Source organism: Carettochelys insculpta, chromosome 15, assembly GCF_033958435.1.
Source record: "Carettochelys insculpta isolate YL-2023 chromosome 15, ASM3395843v1, whole genome shotgun sequence".
Taxonomy (NCBI): Eukaryota; Metazoa; Chordata; order Testudines; family Carettochelyidae; genus Carettochelys; species Carettochelys insculpta.
In genome coordinates, this window is record NC_134151.1 from 39,685,640 (window position 1) to 39,705,020 (window position 19,381).

Below are 19,381 nucleotides of genomic sequence, written 5' to 3' on the forward strand. Positions count from 1 at the left end.
GGCACGCTTGAGGGCGATGCCGCATGTGCGGTGTCCTCCGGTGCCGGCAGGCTACGTGCCTGCGCGCTCTGCACCGCCGGTTCCGCGGGGGTCGGTGTCGCTGCCTGCGGTGCCGCCGGTACCGGCGTTTGCTTAGCCGCCGCCCTGCCTGCGGTGCGGGGTGGCTGGCTGAGTATCGGAGGCTGAGCCGCTTCCACGTGGCTCTCCGTGCAGCTGCCGATCAGCTGTTGCTGCGGCTGGGGGCTGCTTGCTCCTCCCGTCCCGCTCGCTGTTGCTGCCGGCAGGGATCGGGCTGGAGATACTTTCCTCCGTTTTTGCGCTGATGGAGTGAGGGAGGCAGCTTTCCTTTTAAGGGCCCCGGAGGGTCCCTCCTGCTGCGGCCGCTCCGGCGCTTCTGGCTGGAGGGCCTTATCAAGAAGCAGCATTTTTTTTTTTTTTTAAAGCCTGAAGAGGACATTGTTGATGAGTCTTTGAGTTTTTAAGTGGGTACTTAGCACCTTCTTTGTGCCGTTTTCCCCGTCCGATGGCCTGCCTTAGCAGGAGGGCTGATAGCCCTAGCTCCTGGCCTCCGGCGCTTGTTACTGGGACTGGCTGAGCTGTCCCTCTCCTAGCTTGTTCGTTGTTGTTTTTTTTTTTTTTTTTTTACAAAATAACAACCGGCAAGCTTATAGTAGCCTAAGTGCCTGAAAAAACTTTAAGAAAAAACAGATAAAGTCGTTGAATACACTACTTAGCCTTAGCCTAGTTGGATTCCGTCTGCAGCCGACGGCGGTTAAGAGGAACTGGCGGGGACCGGATCGCGCACATGGCCGGGAGCGCGTGGGGGAGCGGCGCGCACCGGCGCATGCGCGGTCCGGCAGAAACTGCTTGGAAGATCCGATCTGCGGCGCCGGGCGAGCCCGACACCTAATGTGGAGCACCCACGGGGACACTCGAAGAAGAATCCTTGGTCAGCTTAAACTCAAAAACGATGCATATAAGAAATGGAAACGTGGACAATTGACTAAGGAGGAGCATAAAAATATGGCTGGAGAATGCTGGGCAGTAATCGGAAAAGCGAAAGCACAATTGGAACTGCAGCTGGCGAGGGATGTGAAGGATAATAAGAGGGGTTTCTACAGGCATGTTAACAATAAGAGGGTTATCAGGAAAGGTGTGGAGCTGTTACTGGGTGAGGGAGGTAACCTAGTGACAGATGATGTAGGAAAAGCTGAAGTGCTCAATGCTTGTTTTGCCTCAGTCTTCACAGACAAGGACAGCTCCCACACTGCGGTGCGAGACAATGCAGTATGGGAAGGTGGAGGGCAGCCATCGGCGGGGAAGGAACAAATTAAGAGCTACCTAGAAAAATGCACCCAAGGTACAGAGGGAATTGGCAGATGTTATTGTTGAGCCTTTGGCCATTATCTTTGAAGACTTTTGGAGATTGAGAGAGATCCCACATGACTGGTGAAAGACAAACGTAGTGCCCATCCTGAAAAAAGGAAAGAAGGACAATCCAGGGAACTGTAGACTGGTCAGCCTTACCTCAATCCCTGGGAAAATAATGGAGGGGATCCTCAAGGAATCCATTTTGGAGCACTTGGAAGAGGGGAAAGTGATCAAGAGTAGCCAACATGGATTCACCAGGGGCAAGTCCTGCCTGACCACTCTAATTAATTTCTATTAGAAGGTAACAGGCTCTGTGGACATGGGGAAGTCAGTGAATGTGATATACCTTGACTTCAGCAAAGCTTCTGGTACAGTCTCCCACAACACTCTCGCCCATAAACTGAAGAAGGATGGATTGGATCAATGGACTATAAGATGGATAGAAAGCTGGCTTGACGGTGGGGGCTCAATATCTGGATCTCTGGATGGTGGTCAGTTTCAAGCAGAGCGCCACAAGGCTCGGTTCTGGGGACGGTGTTGTTCAACATCTTTATTAACGACCTGGATGAGGGACTGGATTGCACCCTCAGCGAGTTTGCAGATGACACCAAGGCATCAAAGTCTACCCTCCCTACTCTCTGGATAGGATCCAGAGGGCCCTGGATAAATTGGAGGACTGGGCCAAAAGAAATCTGATTAGGTTCAATAAGGAGAAGTGCAGAGTCCTGCACCTGGGGTGGAAGAATCCCAAGCACTGTTACAGGCTGGGGACCAACTGGCTCAGCAGCAGTACAATGGAAAGGGACCTAGGGGTTATGGTGGATGAAAGGCTGGGTATGAGTAAACTGTGCCCTTGTAGCCAAGAAGGCTAACGGCACACTGGGGTGCATTAGGATGAGCATTTTGAGAAGATCTAGAGAAGTGGTTGTTCCCCTCTATTCAGCACTGGTGAGACCACATCTGGAATATTGTGTCCAGTTTTGGGTGTCCCCCCCCAAGTATGAAAAGGATGTGGATGTGCTGGAGCAGGTTCAGCGGAGGGCAACAAAAATGATTAAGGGGCTGGAACACAAGACCTTTGAGGAGAGACTGAGGGATCTGGGCTTATTTAGTTTACAGAAGAGAAGACTGAGGGGTGATTTAATAGCAGCCTTCAACTTCCTGAAGGGGAGCTCCAAAGAGGATGGAGAGAAATTTTTGTCAGTGGTGTCAGATGACAGAACAAGGAGCAATGGTCTCAGGTTACCGAAGGAGAGGCATAGGTTGCATATTAGGAAAAACTGCTTCACCAGGAGGGTGGTGAAGCACTGGAATGTGTTGCCTAGAGAGGTGGTGGAATCTCCATCCCTTGAGGTTTTCAGTCCCGGCTTGACAAAATCCTGGGTGGGATGACTCAGTTGGGGCTAATCCTTCTTGAAGCAGGAGCTGGACTAGATGACCTCCTGAGGTCCCTTCCAGCCCTATGATTTTATGAAAAACAAAGAACACAAGAACAGAGCTGTGGCCTCCAAAGACCCTTGAAACCCAGGGAAATGCAGTACCTGGCCTGCACTCACCACCACCACCCCAGTCAGTGCAGGTGAGACTCAGCGTGCTCATTGCAAATGCAGATCATGTTAGCTGTCAATGCTAGGGAGCAAGATTCAAATCCTGGGAGCAACACACATTGTTCCCGTGAGGGCACATGTTGATGGCTACACTGGGCTCGGCCAATTACCTGCTGTGTCCATTCCCCTGCCACAGGGCTTCTTGTTGTTTCTGTGCATACAGACTAGTGCAGCTACCCCTCTGATACGTTCCCTTGGGAATATTTATGTTATCCAGTGCAACCTCTAGCCATGCGCCAGGGCCCCTCCTCAACTTACTTGGTTGATTCCTTGAATAATTCCTTGCATGGTTCCTGCTCCAGCCTCTCAGAACAGACACCCACCAGTTGCAAGGGAACTTCAGGCACATGATCCGCACTCTGGGAAAGGAGAAGCTGAATTAGACGCAGGGAGCTGAGCCCCAGGGTCATCAACAGGCTCTCGCTAGGACAACAGAATCCAGGGGAACCCAACACAAGTCTCAGCCTGCCTCAGGCCACTTAGAAGTCAAGGACTTTTGTTCCTCTGCTCCCTCCTTCCTGACTGTAAGAGGATGCCCTGCATTAGGGGTGGGGCTTGCTCTCTCCTGAGCACACTGAGTATCTGGATGATAATGCCATCTGCTTCCCAAGTATCCCTCTTATCTGTGCTGGTATGGAGCCAACAGCTGAGCCTCCACAGCAGCCTGCTCAGGTCGCTTACTTACATGGGGGTTTAGGTAGCTGTCAATCAGGTGCTGTCCACATTCCTTCCGCTTCTCATCTGGAGTCACTTCATACTCTGCCTGTACAAAGAAAGTGAGACTGGTAAGGTGGCCCTGCTGAGCATGGAGTGTATGCACAGAGAGTGCCGCAGAAAAGTGTGAATTAGCTGCCTGCCCTCAAGATCTCCCCCCCCGGGAGTATGGGTCTCTCCCTATCACTGGCACAGAGGGCTCCTGCAAGCTGAGCACCTCCCGACTCCCACTCCAACCATCGCCCCAACCTCTACAGAGATCCTCACGGAACAGCAGGTGACAGATTCTTTCCCAAGGGAAACCACGCAGCATAAAGCAGTCACCCTGCTGAGGTAACGGAAGAAGGGCCCAGGATTTAGTCTCCACACAACACAGCCCTACAATAGTAACACACTGAGGGCTCTAGTTCAGTTGGGCCTTGGCCCCAGACTCTCTCAACCTGGGCGAGAGCATCCTGGAGGAGGTTCTCAAGCAGTGTGTGCTTACCACAGCATCCAAGAACATGACACAGCGTGACAGCTCAGGCCGCGTCTCGCAGAACTGCCGGAAAAGCAGGCGCCCAATCGGCTGCTTCTCACACAGGCTGCGATAGTCCCGCTCTGCAAATGCAAAGGAAGAAGTGAGGCACTTGCTGGAACATAGATATAAGCAAAGCCCATCATAGCCAAGCCAATGAGAATTCACAGATCTGGCCAACAGTGGGCACTGTGACTACCCAGTCTGACCTCCTGGTTATACAGGCCAAAGAATCATACCCCATAACTTGCTGCTGAACTAGAGCATAGCATTTAGCAGGGTGCTGTCCAAGAGGAAGTTACCAGATAGCCACTGCCTCTCCCACCCCCCTCAGACCAGGCACACACAACCCCAGGCAGGCGCCCCACAAGATTACTGACTGCAGCTGCTGCCGCACGAGCTACCCTGGGCTGAAGCCAGGCTGGGGCCGTAGGAGCCACCTCTGCTGCTGCCGCTACACGTGCATCCCACCATGTGGTAGGGCACGTGCATGGAGCAGCTGGTGGGTTGCCTCTCATCATCTTGAGCCGCTGAGCTGCATATTGCCACACTACACTGCCCTGTTCACCATGTTTTGGACACCACAGATTTAGAAAGACACCCAGTCCTGGGTAGAGACTCCACCTGATGTGAGCCTACGCCAAGCTGTTCCAACAGGCAATTCCCTTCACTTTCAGAACTTGGTACTTTACTTCCTCCCTTCATCTAATCTTGTTAGCGTCAATATCTGGCCAGATGATCTTGGTCAGCCTGTCTTCTACATGACAGCACCCTCCAATCAAAACCCTTCTCCTCATGGAGATCTTCACTGTCCATGGTCCGGTCACCACTGCTTTCTGTTTAGTAAGTTAAATCTATTTAACTCCTTAACCCTCTCTCTCTCTATGGCAGATTTCCCAGACCTCATATTGCTCTTAAAGCTCTTCTGTGAACCTTTCACAATTCTTCAACATGCCTCCTGCAGTGTGGACATCAGAACTGGACGCTACCCAGAAACAGTCTCACTAACACTGAATACAAGGGGAATATCACCTCTCTGTAGCTGCTTAAGAGTCCCCTGCTGATACAGTACAGCAACGCATTAACTCTTAGCCATTGCACCAAACTGGGAATAATGTTCAGGTGGTGTCTACCACACTGCCTCTCCTGGCCAAGCCCCAAAGTCCTTTTCAGACCCTGTGTTCCAGGGTAAGATATGGTCTATAGTCTTTATTCCTAGGTGTATAATTTTGCCTTTGCCCATACAAAAGTCCAGGTGCTCACGCCCCACACCCCAAGCAATCCATACCAGCCGGTATCAGTACCTCTCCTCACCTTTACTTACCACCCTCCAATCAATCTTTGGGCCATCTGCCATTTTGTTGTTATTTCTTTTTAAGTCTACAGTGATGTTACATGTCTTTCAGCTTTCTGGTAAAAATACCGAGGAGTGGTTTGAGACCCGATTCCTGCAACACCCATCTGAAACATTGCTTATTTCTCTTTAATCAGCAATGTTTTAGAGCCCACCCTCAGCCACCAGGACCAGGACACCTCCAGCCTGCAGGGGGCTCCATTTTCTCTTGGGGTCCAGCCCTCCACGCAGGCCAGAAAGCCCTCACAGCACAGGGGAGAGCAGGGTGGCAATGGAAGGGCCATGCCCCCTCACTAGGGATGGTATGGGGGGCAGAAAAGTGCCAGGAGGTATGGTTGGTAGGAACACATCTCCCTGTATTCAGCACCACCTCTTCCCCCCCCCAGGACAGGGGTCCTCAAGCTCTTCCTTGATAGGCTGCCAGGTCCCGCCCCCACGGCAGGCATATTGTAGGCGGTCCCCTCCCCTATGCAGCAGTTGCTCCTGAGGAAGCTGTGGTTTCCTGAGTGGTGCAGAGCTCAGAGACAACAGCTCCAGCCCAGAGGAGTGGGCCACACTGCTGCCTCACTAGCTGCACTCTTGCCTTCTCTATGGGGAAAATGAGCGCACGCCGGGGAGAAAGGTGAGAGGTCAGAGATCCCCTGCCGCCATCACTGGCCCCAGCGCTGCACAGGCCTCCAGGTGCCAATGCATGCAGAGAGGCTGGAGTTCTGCAATGGGATTCGAAGCTCAGTGAAGCAGAGGAGCCTGCCCACCTGCTTGGTTGGGTGGGGAGGGAAACAAGAATGCCCACACCTGGCACCAAAGCCATTATCGAGAGGGGAAACATGAGACCCCCTGCTGGAAACAAATCCTGAACGTGGGCTGCCCATCAGGACAGCAGCACCTCAGCCCTGGAGCTGTAAATGAGAAGGGGTGTCTTTCTGGAGCAGATGTACAGCCAGTAAGCACAAAGCTGGAGCCCAGCAAAGGAGGTAGAAGGGACATGGGGAGCAACCCAACAAAGGACAGGACCCAGGCCTTCCAGAGGACAGTGGAAAAGGCATTTAAATTCCATCAGCCAGCATAGTCAACAGGTAGCACAACAGCAGATGAAATGCACTGGCAACAAAATGCTTGCAGTGCCGACTGAGCGGAGGTCTGAGCCCCATGGAGGCCAGCTGAAGGAAAATCTCTGCCCAGAATTACACACACAAACTGGGACGGCTATGGAACTGGGTAGTGACTAAGGCGGCTGCCACCCACTGAGCCCTATGTTCAGTGATCAGGGACAGAACTGCTCCACAATCTCAACTTTTATTTAAAAAGCCAAACGAGAATTGGGCTCTAAGCTCCCCAGTGGCACCCTCCACCTCTAGGGAAAGGGCATTGTGGGGACGGGTGGGATGTGTCAGACAAGGCAAGACAAAGGGGTGCAGTAGTGCTGAGGCAGGGCAAGCTTGGGGCTTAGAAGCAAGATGGAAGTTAGAACAGGTCCCTTTTGCTCTCACCTCTGGTGGGGCTTGGCGCTGGTGACAAGAAAGCCACACCTAGCTCAGAGTGTGCTCAGACAGCAGAGAGTCACAGCCAAAGTGTAATAACCTCTTGGCTAGTACACCTGGGAGAACAGAACCCCAACTGTATATATCAAATGATGGATCTGGATTAGCTGCTACCACTCAAGAGACACCTTGGAGTCATTGTGGATACATCTCTGAAAACAGCCACTCAGTGCAGCTACAGCCAAAGGGAACAGAATGTTGAGAATCTTTAAGAAAGGGATATAGAGTAAAACAGAATATTCTATTGCCTCTGTACAAATCCATGGTACAGCCAGACCTCAAATACTTCAAGGAGATGTGATGTCCCATCTCAAAAAAAGAGATATCTTGGCATTGGACAAAGTTCAGAAAACAGCAATCAACACTATTAGGAGCTTGGAATGGCTGCCTTCTGAGGAGAGTTTAAAATGAGTGGGACTTTTTAGCTTAGAAAAGAGACAACTAAGATGGGGATATAACAGAGGTTTATAAAATCATGACTGGTGCAGAGAAATTTGATAAGTAAGTGCTCTTGAGTCCTTCCCATAACACAAGAACTAGGAGGTGAGCAGTGACAGAGAGGTTGCCGCGTTAGGCTGTATTCTATCAAAACAAAACAGCAGTCATGTAGCACTTTATTAATTTCATTTGATAGTCTTTAGACAGCAGGTTTCAAACAAACAGAAGGAAGTGGTCTGAAGTAAACAGGATGAAGTTTAATAAAGATAAATGTAAGGTGCTGCACTTAGGAAGGAATAATCTGTTTCACACATACAGAATGGGAAAAGACTGTCTAGGAAGGAGTACAGCAGAAAGGGACCTAGGGGTTCTAGTAGATCACAAGTTAAATATGAGTCAACAGTGTGATGCTGTTGCAAAAAAAGCAAACATGATTCTGGGATGCATTAGCAGGTGTGTTGTGAACAAGACACGAGAAATCATTCTACCACTCTACTCTGCGCTGGTTAGACCTCAGCTGGAATATTGTGTCCAGTTCTGGGCACCCCAATTCAAGAAAGATGTGGAGAAATTAGAGAAGGTCCAGAGAAGAGCAACTAGAATGATAAAAGGTCTGGAGAACATGACTTATGAAGAAAGGCTGAAAGAATTGGGCTTGTTTAGCTTGGAAAAAAGAAGATTGAGGGGGGACATGATAGCGGTTTTCAGATATCTTAAAGGGTGTCATAAGGAGGAGGGAGAAAACTTGTTCTTCTTGGCCTCTGAGGCGAGAACAAGAGGCAATGGACTTAAAGTGCAGCAAGGGAAGTTTAGGTTGGACATTAAGAAAAAGTTCCTAACTGTCAGGGTGGTCAAGTACTGGAATAAGTTGCCAAGGGAGGTTGTGGAATCTCCCTCGCTGGAGATATTTAAGAACAGATTAGATAGATGTCTATCAGGGATGGTGCAGATAGTGATTGGTCCTGCCGTCGGGGCAGGGGACTGGACTCGGTGGCCTCTCGAGGCCCCTTCCGGTCCTAGTGTTCTATGATTCTTACAATGCAGTCAACCTATGGAACTCCTTGCTAGAGGATGTTGTGAAGGCCAAGACAACAACAGGGTTCAGGAAAGAGCTAGTAAATCTGCGGAGGTTTGGTCCATCAATGGCTATTGGCCAGTGTGGGCAGGGATGGTGTCCCTAGCCTGTTTGTCAAAAGCTGGGAATGAGTGACAGGGGATGGATCACTTGATGATTACCAGCTCTGTTCATTCCCGCTGGGGCACTTGGCACTGGCCACTGTGAAAAGACAGGATACTGGGCTGGATGCACCTTTGATCTGGCCTAGTATGGCTCGCCTCATGTTACACAGAAACCTTCACAATGTGACCTGAATGCACCTGATGCAATGGCATCTGCCCTAATTTGTAGACAGCCTGAAACAATAGCTCAGTGTGGTGAACCACATCACTCATCTGAAGTGTGTGTTAATGCTGAAAATTAAGGATAACAGCTTGAAATGTGACTGCACTATTTTACTACTACTCATGTGTAAAGTGTTTATCCCACAGCCTCAAATGACTCCAGGTCCTTCTCTACTGCCAAAACTTCCAGCTTTTGCCATGGCTTTGCTGATGCAGTTACGCTGTATCAGTAATAAACCCAGAAGCACTCCCAGTACTGAAAACATGGGGACTGCATACAATAAACTGAATTGAATATCAGAATGAACAACCCAACTTTCCTGCATCAACTGTGGCTATCTGGGCTGCAACTCACTCCAGAGTGCCTTTGGTAAGTGGAATGAACACGCTGCACTGGAGGCCCAGGAAGTGTGGTGAAGAATTTAGGCTCAGCTTGCCAGGGAGCATGTGGGGCTGTGGCTATAGAAACCAGCTTTGTCATTTATGAAAGGGGTAGCCCTCAAATGGGATGTGAGGTTCGGCGTTGTTCACACAAAAAAGGAAGTTCCTGCCCCTGGGCAAATCTCTAACATTTAGGGCAGTGGTTCTCCACCAGAAATACATAACCCTTAGAGGTGCGCTGAAATCTTCCAGGCGGTACATCAGCTCCAAGAGAGATTTGCCTTATTTTGTAACAGGCTATGTTAAAAAGCTACACTTTCCTATAACGACTTGTTCTTACTGCTCTCTACACTATGCACTGCAACGTAAGTACACTATTTGTAGTCCAGCTGATTTATTGTACGATATGGTACAAGGAGAAAGTCAGCCTTTTTCAGCAGAAGTGTGCTCAGGCACTTCTGTATTTTTATGTCTGACTTTGTAAGCATGTGGCTTTTAAGTGAAATGTAACTGGGGGATACACAAGATAAATCAGCCTCCTGAAAGAGGTACAGTAGTCTGGGAAGGCTGACAGCCACTGGTCAATCTAGAGGACTCCGACGGATCTTGCTTGATGCGTCCAACAGGCTCAGAGAAAATATAACTTACTGCATCCCCCCTCTCTGTACCTTGTCTCTGACCATGTCTGGCAGACCTGTGCTTCATGCACATGATGGTGCCCCATGATGCACCGAGTCTCACAAATGCAATTAGGCAGAGCTAGCAGGACAATGAACAACTGCCTGCTAAGCAACTAGCAGGGACCCCAAGAAAGCCACACGTGTATATCTACCAGCCCCACATGCAAAGCGGGCACGGGACAGCACTCAACATTCAACGAACAGCTATTCCTCACCGAGTGCTTGCCGGAGATCTTCACACAGGCTGATGTGTGGGAACTGCAGCATCTGGCGCCATTTCTTACTCTTGCCCTTCCTGTTCCCTCCACCACCTGCAGGGGACACAGAACAGACATCACAATGAAGCAGTCAGGAACAAGGCTCAGCCGCTGTGTCAGACCTGGCAGCACAGAAGTAGACACCTCTACTCCACCTCCACACCCCATCCAGGCAACGGGAATCAGGGGATGGACTGCCTGGAACAGCTACAAGGCAAGGCACCTTGGGGACCTGAGCCCCAGGCAGCAGATCTAGATAGCAGAGGTGCCTTTCTGCATGACAAGACCCTGCCTTGCTGTTAAAAGAAAGATAAATCACTCAGCTCACTAGAGAGGAACAGTAAACCACTGAATCCACAATAAGCTCTTCTGTCCGAGCGTTTTTAAGGAGTTACCTGCATTTATGGGTGGGGAAACTGTGGCATAGAATGGAAACTGGAAAGGCCTAAGAGTGCCCAATGCTGCTCTAGCTTCCAGGCCCGTACTCCAAATTCATCTCTGAAAGTAACCTCCACTGACGGGCAACATTTACCAGGTGCTGCGAGAGTATGGAGTCCCCAGGGCATAATTTCCTGCCTAGCATAATTAGAGAGGCTCATGCTACCTAGTCGTCCGAGACTAAATATATTCACTACATGGAAGCAATATGCTATCAAAAAATCCATGTAGAATTGAAGACGTAAATTTCTACTTTAATCTCAACTCTGCAGCCGACTCACTGGGTAGCCTTGGGCACATCGCTTCAGCCTCCTCGGCATCACCAATAACCGTGGGCTCAGCGCCCGTTGGTGTCTGATGCCTCTCTCACTATTCCTTTCCTTTGTTCCCTGTCCAGCACAGAGAGGCTTACGTTCTGTGGACTAGCTCCACACCAATCTACTATATCATCCATCCATTCTCTGTGGGGTCTGCCTCTCTGATTCGAACAGCCCATTATGCCGAATACCAGGGTCTTGATTTTTTGTTCGTCGTTCATTCAGCAAATATGCCCAAATAGTTGTAGCTTCCGTTTTATAACCTTCTGCATCAGGTTCTATCTATATAATTCCTCATTGGTGACCTTCTGCATCCATCCTATTCTCAGAATCTTTCTATAACTCCTTTCGAAAACCAATATTTTTCTTTTAGACTCTTTCGTTATCGCCCACATCTCACATTTGTACACACGTTTGCAAGACGCTCAGCTTCGTTCCTAAGCTAATTGTTTTGCTTTTCCAGATCTTATCCATCGCCTTCAAACTTGCTCTTGCTTTCACTGTTCTAGTCGCTATTTCCTTCTTACAGTCTAGATCATGCGTACTGCTGCTCCCCAGATATGTGAGCTTCTCTGAGTTCTCCAGCTCAATCCCATCTACACTGATCTTCCTTCCCATTTCCTTCTCTCCAAATACCAGCCTCCCCACCTGCAAAACTGAACTCCAAGTGTGTCTGTCCCATGAAAACTCATCGCTGAATAAATCATTTCGTTGGTCTTTAAAGTGCTACATTTCTGCTGCTTTGTTTTATTGGAGTACAGACTAACACGGCTACCTCTCTGCCACTATTCCTCCCTCCCAGATAAGGAGCAAGGGTTAGTTAACACCTGGAAAGCAAGATCCAAGTGCCAGGTATCATTACAGCATCAATACTGCTAAAAGCAGGTCAGTCTCCTAGGGCTAACTGCCCAGTGTTGTGGGACAGGAGACGGATGCCCTCAAATACTGGGTATACAATACTTTATGTAAAAAGCTAGTATTAAAACGCCACAGGGTGGGACAGTCACTCTGGAAACCAGCCCAAAGCACAGCTGCCTTCCCTCCCATCCAGCAACGGTGCCAGATTCAGCTGATTCAGGCATAGAAATGGGACTCTTCCGAAAGAAGGAAGATGTTTTCCTCCAACTGACTGATCAGCTATTGAAAAAGCAGCTGGCAGTAGTACACCAAGAACTGCTGAAGACATTAACCAACCCCTAGTGTTGCTCCTGGCCAGTCTGCACTTCCCTCCCCAGCCAGATTTCCTGCAGCCGTCACTAGGGGACCTATAAGAGACCAACTTGACAGGACAAAGGAACAGGATAGGGTACTTACTAAATAAACAGACAAGAGCCCTGGCAGAAAAAGTGGGGGAAGGAACTGTACCCAGCAGAAAATCCTCAGGTACAGTACAGGACCAAGTGTTCCAGCTCTGTCCAGCCCTTGACACTGCTGTCTTCAACAAGGGCTGTTTAAATCAGCTTGCCTTCTCTGGGGCAAAGAGCTTCCCACAGGCTCACTACACACAGTCCAAACATGCAACACTGAAAGCTTCAGGGAGAAAAACAGCCAGAGGAGACACTGCTACCTCTGGTACTAGGCCACGTGCCACCAGTCCAACACACCACTTAGGCTCGGGATAAAGCAGAATTCCACTTGGAGCATCTCATGCAGCCACCAATGGGACCACAGGCTGGAGCCCAAGGAGCTTAGCCCCTGGTGCACATGCCAGAGTTTGCGCCACATTCTGTAGGCAGCACCATTTCATCTGCCCAGCATCAGCAGCTCTGCTGTGCAACTGTACAAACCCAGGAAGGAAATGACTCAAAGCCCAGGGCAAGCAGCGATGGGAAGGAGCCAGCAGCACAGATACCTTGTTCTCAGACACAGCCTGCAGTGACAGGCACAAAGGACAAACCAGGGACAGCCTCCCCCCAGTACAGAGGGTTTGATGAAGGGCAGACCTAGAACCTCCCTGCTTGGGAGTTGGGAAGGAGAGAGCCACAGAACTCAAGCTTCTTTTGCCTGGTTTGTTTAGAAAGGAACGTAGCAGCAAAGCATTCACGCCCCATGTTCTGACCTCAGTTACAGCAAGCAGAGGCCCAGCTCAGCTCTGAGGGCCCATCCTACACAACCCCCTTGCAGCAGACGGCAATGGAGGCACTTCAGCCACTAGCGTCTGCCTTAAGGGGAAGGAGTCAGGGCAGGCCATTCTCCAGGAGGAGCTCCTTCCCACCCAAAGCCTGCAGGAGCTGAACACCGGTCAGAACATGCTGCCAGGCTGCTCCATTCTTATAGGCCTGTGGAGCAAGGGTGCGGAGTTAATTTAATGGAGAGCTTTACACTGAGTGGGCCAAATCCTCAGCCCCTCCTGTCCCTACTGCAGCAGTACAATGGAAACTTCTACTGCCTTTCAGGCAGCAGCTGAGGATTCCCTGAAATGCACCGTTCTAACACGTAAAGCAGCAGTCAGAAGTCCTGTGGCACTTTGCAGTCTGACAGATATACTGGAGCATAAGACAAAGTGGGTCTTTGCCTACAAAAGTTTATGCTCCAATATATCTATCAAAACAAAAAAGCAGTAAAGTAGCACTTTGAAGACTAACAAAATAATTTATTAGGTGAGCTCTCGTGGGACAGACCCACTTTGGGACAGACCCACTTTGTCCCACGAAAGCTCACCTAATAAATTATTTTGTTAGTCTTCAAAGTGCTACTTGACTGACTTTTTGTTTTGATAGTATATAGACTAGCACGGCTCCCTCTCTGTTACTATCCAATATATCTGTTACACTATAAGGTGCCAAAGGACTTCTCGTTGTTTTTGCAGATCTAGGCTAACATGGCTATCCTCTGATACTTGCCACCAAGTAGGGCAGCATCACCCCTGCTCTCATTGTCTGCACCAGTGTATATCAAGGGTCTCAGACTCAATTTATCTTAAGGCCAGTGCCAGTCATTAAATCCTCTTAGGCTACAGTAACACAGCAGTTATTCTGAGATAACGTTGATAGCATCTACACTTCAAAATAAATTTGAAATAGCGGTCACTTTGTTTCAAATTTCATAATCCTCACTGCAGGAGGAAAATGCCTATTTCCAAATAGCTATTTCATCATAGGCGCTGTTAAGACATGGAATAACACTATTTCGAAATAAGCCATAATGGCACCCAGTGGCACTATTTCAAATGCATTCCAATGTAGCCCTATTATTTGAAATAAGCTGCTTCAGAATAGCTATTCTGGAATGTATTATTTCAAAATAATGCTGATGCGTAGATGTAGCCTTAGAGGGCCAGCAGGCACTCCCTCTCTGGCGAGTTCCCAGGCAGAGAAGGAGGTTTCATTGTACTCCTTCTCCTTCTCCTCCTCGAGCCCCGTCTGCCGCCCCGACAATTAACATCCCTCTTAGGGCCCCTATCACCAGCGCAGTGGGGCTACACTGGCTTCCAGCTGCTATCTCCACACATCTGCTGGCATGTCCCTGTGGCCTGGGAGAGATGTTTGCAGAGCTAGAATCAGAATCACAGAGCTGGAAGGAACCTCAGGAGGTCATCTAGTCCAGCCCCCTGCTTCAAGCAGGATCAACCCCCACTAAGTCATCCCAGCCAGGACCTTGTCAAGCCAGGACTTAAAAACCTCTAGGGATGGAGAATCTACCACCTCTCTAGGCAACACATTCCAGTGCTTCACCACCCACCTAGTAAAGTAGTTTTTCCTAATATCCAACTTACACCTCTCCTTCTGTAACTTCAGACCATTGCTCCTTGTTCTTCCATCTGACACCACTGAGAACAGTTTCTCACCATCCTCTTTACAGCTCCCCTTCAGGAAGTTGAAGGCTGCTATTAAATCACCCCTCAGTCTTCTCTTCTGTAAACTAAACGAGCCCAAATCCCTCAGCCTCTCCTCATAGGTCTTGTGCTCCAGCCCCTTAATCATTTTTGTTGCCCTTCGCTGAACCTGCTCCAGCAAATTCACATCCTTTTTATACTGGGGGCCCAAAACTGGACACAATATTCCAGATGTGGCCTCACCAGCGCTGATTAGAGAGGAACAACCACTTCTCTAGATCTGCTCGCAATGCTCCTCCTAATGCACCCTAGCATGCCGTTAGCCTTCTTGGCTACAAGGGCACAGTTTTCTCATATCCAGCCTTTCATCCACCAGAACCCCTAGGTCCCTTTCCGCTGTGCTGCTGCTTGGCCAGTCAGTCCCCAGCCTATAGCAATGCTATGCCCCATTCATAGGATGGTTCAGGGCAATGGCCACAGGCCCTGCATTTTTGAGGGGAGCTGTGACGGCTGCCCCAACTGTCCTATGGACATGACAGTCCTCCATACTCAGGTTAACCTGTGGTATTCTGGGGCTGGTTGCTGTTCTTCACCATGATGGCAAACTCAGCCTGCTGTGGAGCAGGCTGAGGCACACCATGCCGAGCAACCAGGCTGGCTTGCAAGATAGCAATAGATCAGAGCACAGGCTGCTGTCACTCCGCTTCCCTGTAGCTATCACTGCTGCAGTGATTCAGGAGGGCCCCAACCCTTGCTCTCTGCCTGTGCCAGGCCCCCTCAGATAATCCCCGAGGCCACATCCCTTGGGGAAGAGGGCAGAGTAGGAGCAGAGCTGGAGTTGGGAGGAAGAGTATGGACACTCCTGCTCCAGGGCCATAGGGAGTCATGTGCATGCCAGGCTGTTGAACTACTCGGGCCACAGATGGCCGAAGGGCTGTGAGTTCGAGATCCCTGGTGTACATGGCGTTCCAGGGAGAGCAGGACTGGCTAGCAATCCTAGCGGGTACAGCAGTTCTGTCCACCAGCATGGGCTGCTCTCAACCACCATGGAGCTTGACAATTTGACCCTCAGGACATGGGTATGCAGAAAGGTGGTAGAGCCACCTACTGCTCTCACCCACCAAAGCACCTAGCTGAGCATCTTCCATTCTTGAATCACACATAGTGCAAACTCCGGACTGGTGCTTTCCATGGTTCTAATTAATGACTGTACAGCATAAACTGAGTGTGCTTAGCTGCACCCAGATGACCATACAAAGCAACCACTAATACCAAAATTCGTTGCTGGAGAGTTGCTAAAAATTGGTGCTGAGGCTCCACTTCCCCCATGTGCAGGTATCTCACTCCAGCCCCTGGAAGTCAGCAGCTTATGGCCATCACTGCAGTAGCAGTGTTCCTTTCATATCTCTTGAATCTAGGAGCAAGATAATTGCCCCAATGTACTTTCCTCCAGAGAGATTTTACAGCTTGTCCCTTCAGGCAATAGATCTGTCTGTATCAAAATCTGACACTGCATGGATTTCGGTTCCCACCTCAGTGGCACGAGCATTAGCTCCAGGATTACCTGGCCAGAGTCTTCCACCCCCTAAACCTGATCTTCAAGCAACTTGAGGAGTTTGTCTGCACTGGTCCCTGTTCAGCTTTTTGTTTTGACAGATGATGTAGGAAAAGCTGAAGTGCTCAATGCTTTTTTTTGCCTCAGTCTTCACAGACAAAGTCAACTCCCACACAACGTCTTGGACAATGCAGTATGGGAAGGTGGAGGGCAGCCACCTGTGGGGAAGGAACAAGTTCTGAGCTATCTAGAAAAACTAGATGTACACAAATCCATGGGCCCAGACTTAATGCACCCCAGGGTACTGAGGGAATTGGCAGAGGTCACTGCTGAACCTTTGGCCATTATCTTTGAAGACTCTTGGAGATCGGGGGAGATCCTGGATGACTGGAAAAAGGAAAATGTAGTGCCCATCTTTAAAAAACGAAAGGAGGACAATCCAGGGACATCCAGACAATCCAGACCGGTCAGCCTTCCCTCAATTCCTGGGAAAATAATGGAAGGGGTCCTCAAGGAATCCATTTTGGAGCACTTGGAAGAGGGGAAGGCGATCAAAAGTAGCCAACATGGATTCACCAGGGGCAAGTCCTACCTGACCAATCTGATTAGCTTTTACGACAAGGTAACAGGCTCTGTGGACATGGGGAAGTCAGTGCATATGATATACCTGGACTTCAGCAAAGCTTTTGATATAGTCACTCATAACATTCTTGCCCATAAGTTAAGGAAAAATGGATTGGATCTTGGACTATAAAATAGATAGCAAGCTGGCTTGACAGTCAGGTCCAACGGGTAACGGTCATTGGCTCAATATCTGGATGGCAGTTGGTTTCAAGCAGAGTGCCGCAAGGCTCGGTTCTGGGGCCGGTATTTTTCAACATCTTTATTATTGACCTGGATGAGGGACTGGATTGCACCCTCAGCATGTTTGCATATGACACAAAACTAGTCGGAGAGGTAGATACGTTGGAGGGTAGGAAGAGAATCCAGAGTGACCTGGATAAATTGGAGGATTAGGCCAAAAGATGTAGATCTACAAGGAGAAGTGTAGAGTGCTGCACCTGGGGCAGAAGAATCCCAAGCATTGTTATAGGCTGGGGACCGACTGGCTCAGCAGCAGTATGACAGAAAGGGACCTACAGGTTATGGTGGATGAAAGGATGGATATGAGTATACAGTGTGCCCTTGTAGCCAAGAAGGCAAACGGCATATTGGGGTGCATTAGGAGGAGCATTTCAAGCAGATCTAGAAAAGTAGTTGTTCTCCCTCTATTCAGCACTGGTGAGGCCATATCTGGAATATTGTGTCCAGTTTTGGGACCCCCAGTATAAAAAGGATGTGGATTTGCTGAAGCAGGTTCAGGGGAGGGCAACAAAAATGATTAAGGGGCTGGAGCACAAGACCTATGAGGATAGGCTGAGAGATTTGGGCTTGTGTAGTTTACAGAAGAGAAGACTTAGGGGTGATTTAATAGCAGCCTTCAACTTCCTGAGGGGGAGCGCTAAAGAGGAGGGTGAGAAACCGTTCGCAGTGGTGTCAGATGGCAGAACAAGAAGCAATGATCTGAAGTTGAAGAAGGAGAGGAGTAGGTTAGATACTAGGAAAAACTACTTCACCAGGAGGGTGGTGACACATTGGAATGCGTTGCCTAGAGAGGTGGTAGATTCTCCATCCCTAGAGGTTTTTAAGTCCTGGCTTGAAAAGGTCCTGTCTGGGATGACTTAGTGGGAGTTGATCCTGCTTGAAGCAGGGGGCTGGACTAGATGACCTCCTGAGGTCCCTTCCAGCCCTATGATTCTATGATTCCCTTCAAAACCTGTACAGAAACTTGAAATTCAGCAGTGCCCATGCTCTGTTCACTTAGTCTGGCCTACATAACAAGAGGCCAGGAAATTTTACCAGCTATTCCTGCAATGAAGGGAATTAACTTCTGCTCCACTCCATATGAGACACTACTGAGTTCCATACCATGTGACTGAACTAAGCTTCTTTTTGGGAGGAGGAATAACTCAGTGGTTTGAGCACTAGCCTGCTAAAGCCATGGTTGGGAGCTCAATCCTTGAGGGGGACATTTAGGGGCCTGGGGAAAATACTTTTAAAACAAAATCGCTCAGGGATGGTGATAGATCCTGCTGTGAGTGCAGGGGACAGGACTTGATGACCCCCGAAGGTCCCTTCCAGTTCTATGAGACAGGTATGTCTCCTTGTTTGTTTACAACCAGCTTTGATGTGGTAAGCTGTTCCAATGGCTCGTCACTAAGCAGCACTACATTTCACTCAATTCCACTGCTAGTTGCCCACTGCCCAATCCAAAAGTCCTTGAACAGAATTCAGCCTCAGGACTGAAGAAGCCTGCTCCATTTTGGAGACAGCTGAGGCCCATGAACCATATGGGAGGCAGCAAATGAGTGGATCTGACCTTGTACAGTTTTGGGATCAGCGCTGGGGTGGAAAGGGTCACAACAGAGGCACTTGGATTGTCAGGCAGAAATTCACCATTTTGTCCAAGAGATTGCAGAGGCAAGCTTTGCTCCTGCGCCTTTATGATAGCAACAGCCTCTGGGGCAGGCTCTGGAGACACAGCAATCCACAGTACAGAGTGTAGATAGCTCTGCTGATGGAAGAACTGCTGCCCAGAAATGGAAAAAACCTAAAGGGGCTTGAGATCCTGGTGTAACATCAGCAGGAAGGAAAAGTCACAAGAGGTGCCAGTCTCACAAATGCTGAACTGAACACCAAATTCTGAGGGGGCTTCATTTAGGGGTAAATTTACCCCATCAGCCCTGCAGAGTTCACCAGCTTCCTAATCAGTGAAGTCTACAATCCTCAGAGTTGAGATGACATACTAGAAGTCCAGAGTGCAAATTGCAGGGTCCAGTTTGATTTTTGGCAACAAAGACATCACCAGGCCAGATCAAACCTATACTTGTCTAGTATCCTGAGTGTGACAGGCCAACACCAGCTGCCTCAGGGAAGTTACAAGAAACCCAAGAGTAACAGATGTGAGATAAACCACCTACGCTATAGATCTCATC

The 19,381-nt window shown here is 49.3% G+C and overlaps 1 protein-coding gene across 3 annotated transcripts in view; it reads right to left on the reverse strand.

Moving 5' to 3' along the window:
- The window catches only part of GRK6 (G protein-coupled receptor kinase 6), a 48,540-nt gene that overhangs the window by 24,032 nt on the left and 5,127 nt on the right, over window positions 1-19,381 (reverse strand). For all 3 annotated transcript variants that reach the window (XM_075009549.1, XM_075009548.1, XM_075009550.1), the window contains exons 2-5: window positions 10,220-10,315; window positions 4,180-4,292; window positions 3,664-3,741; window positions 3,237-3,337 (exon numbers count right to left, since the gene is read on the reverse strand). In XM_075009549.1, coding sequence (XP_074865650.1) covers window positions 3,237-3,337; window positions 3,664-3,741; window positions 4,180-4,292; window positions 10,220-10,315 — 388 coding nt within the window. The remainder of the gene's footprint in view (window positions 1-3,236; window positions 3,338-3,663; window positions 3,742-4,179; window positions 4,293-10,219; window positions 10,316-19,381) is intronic.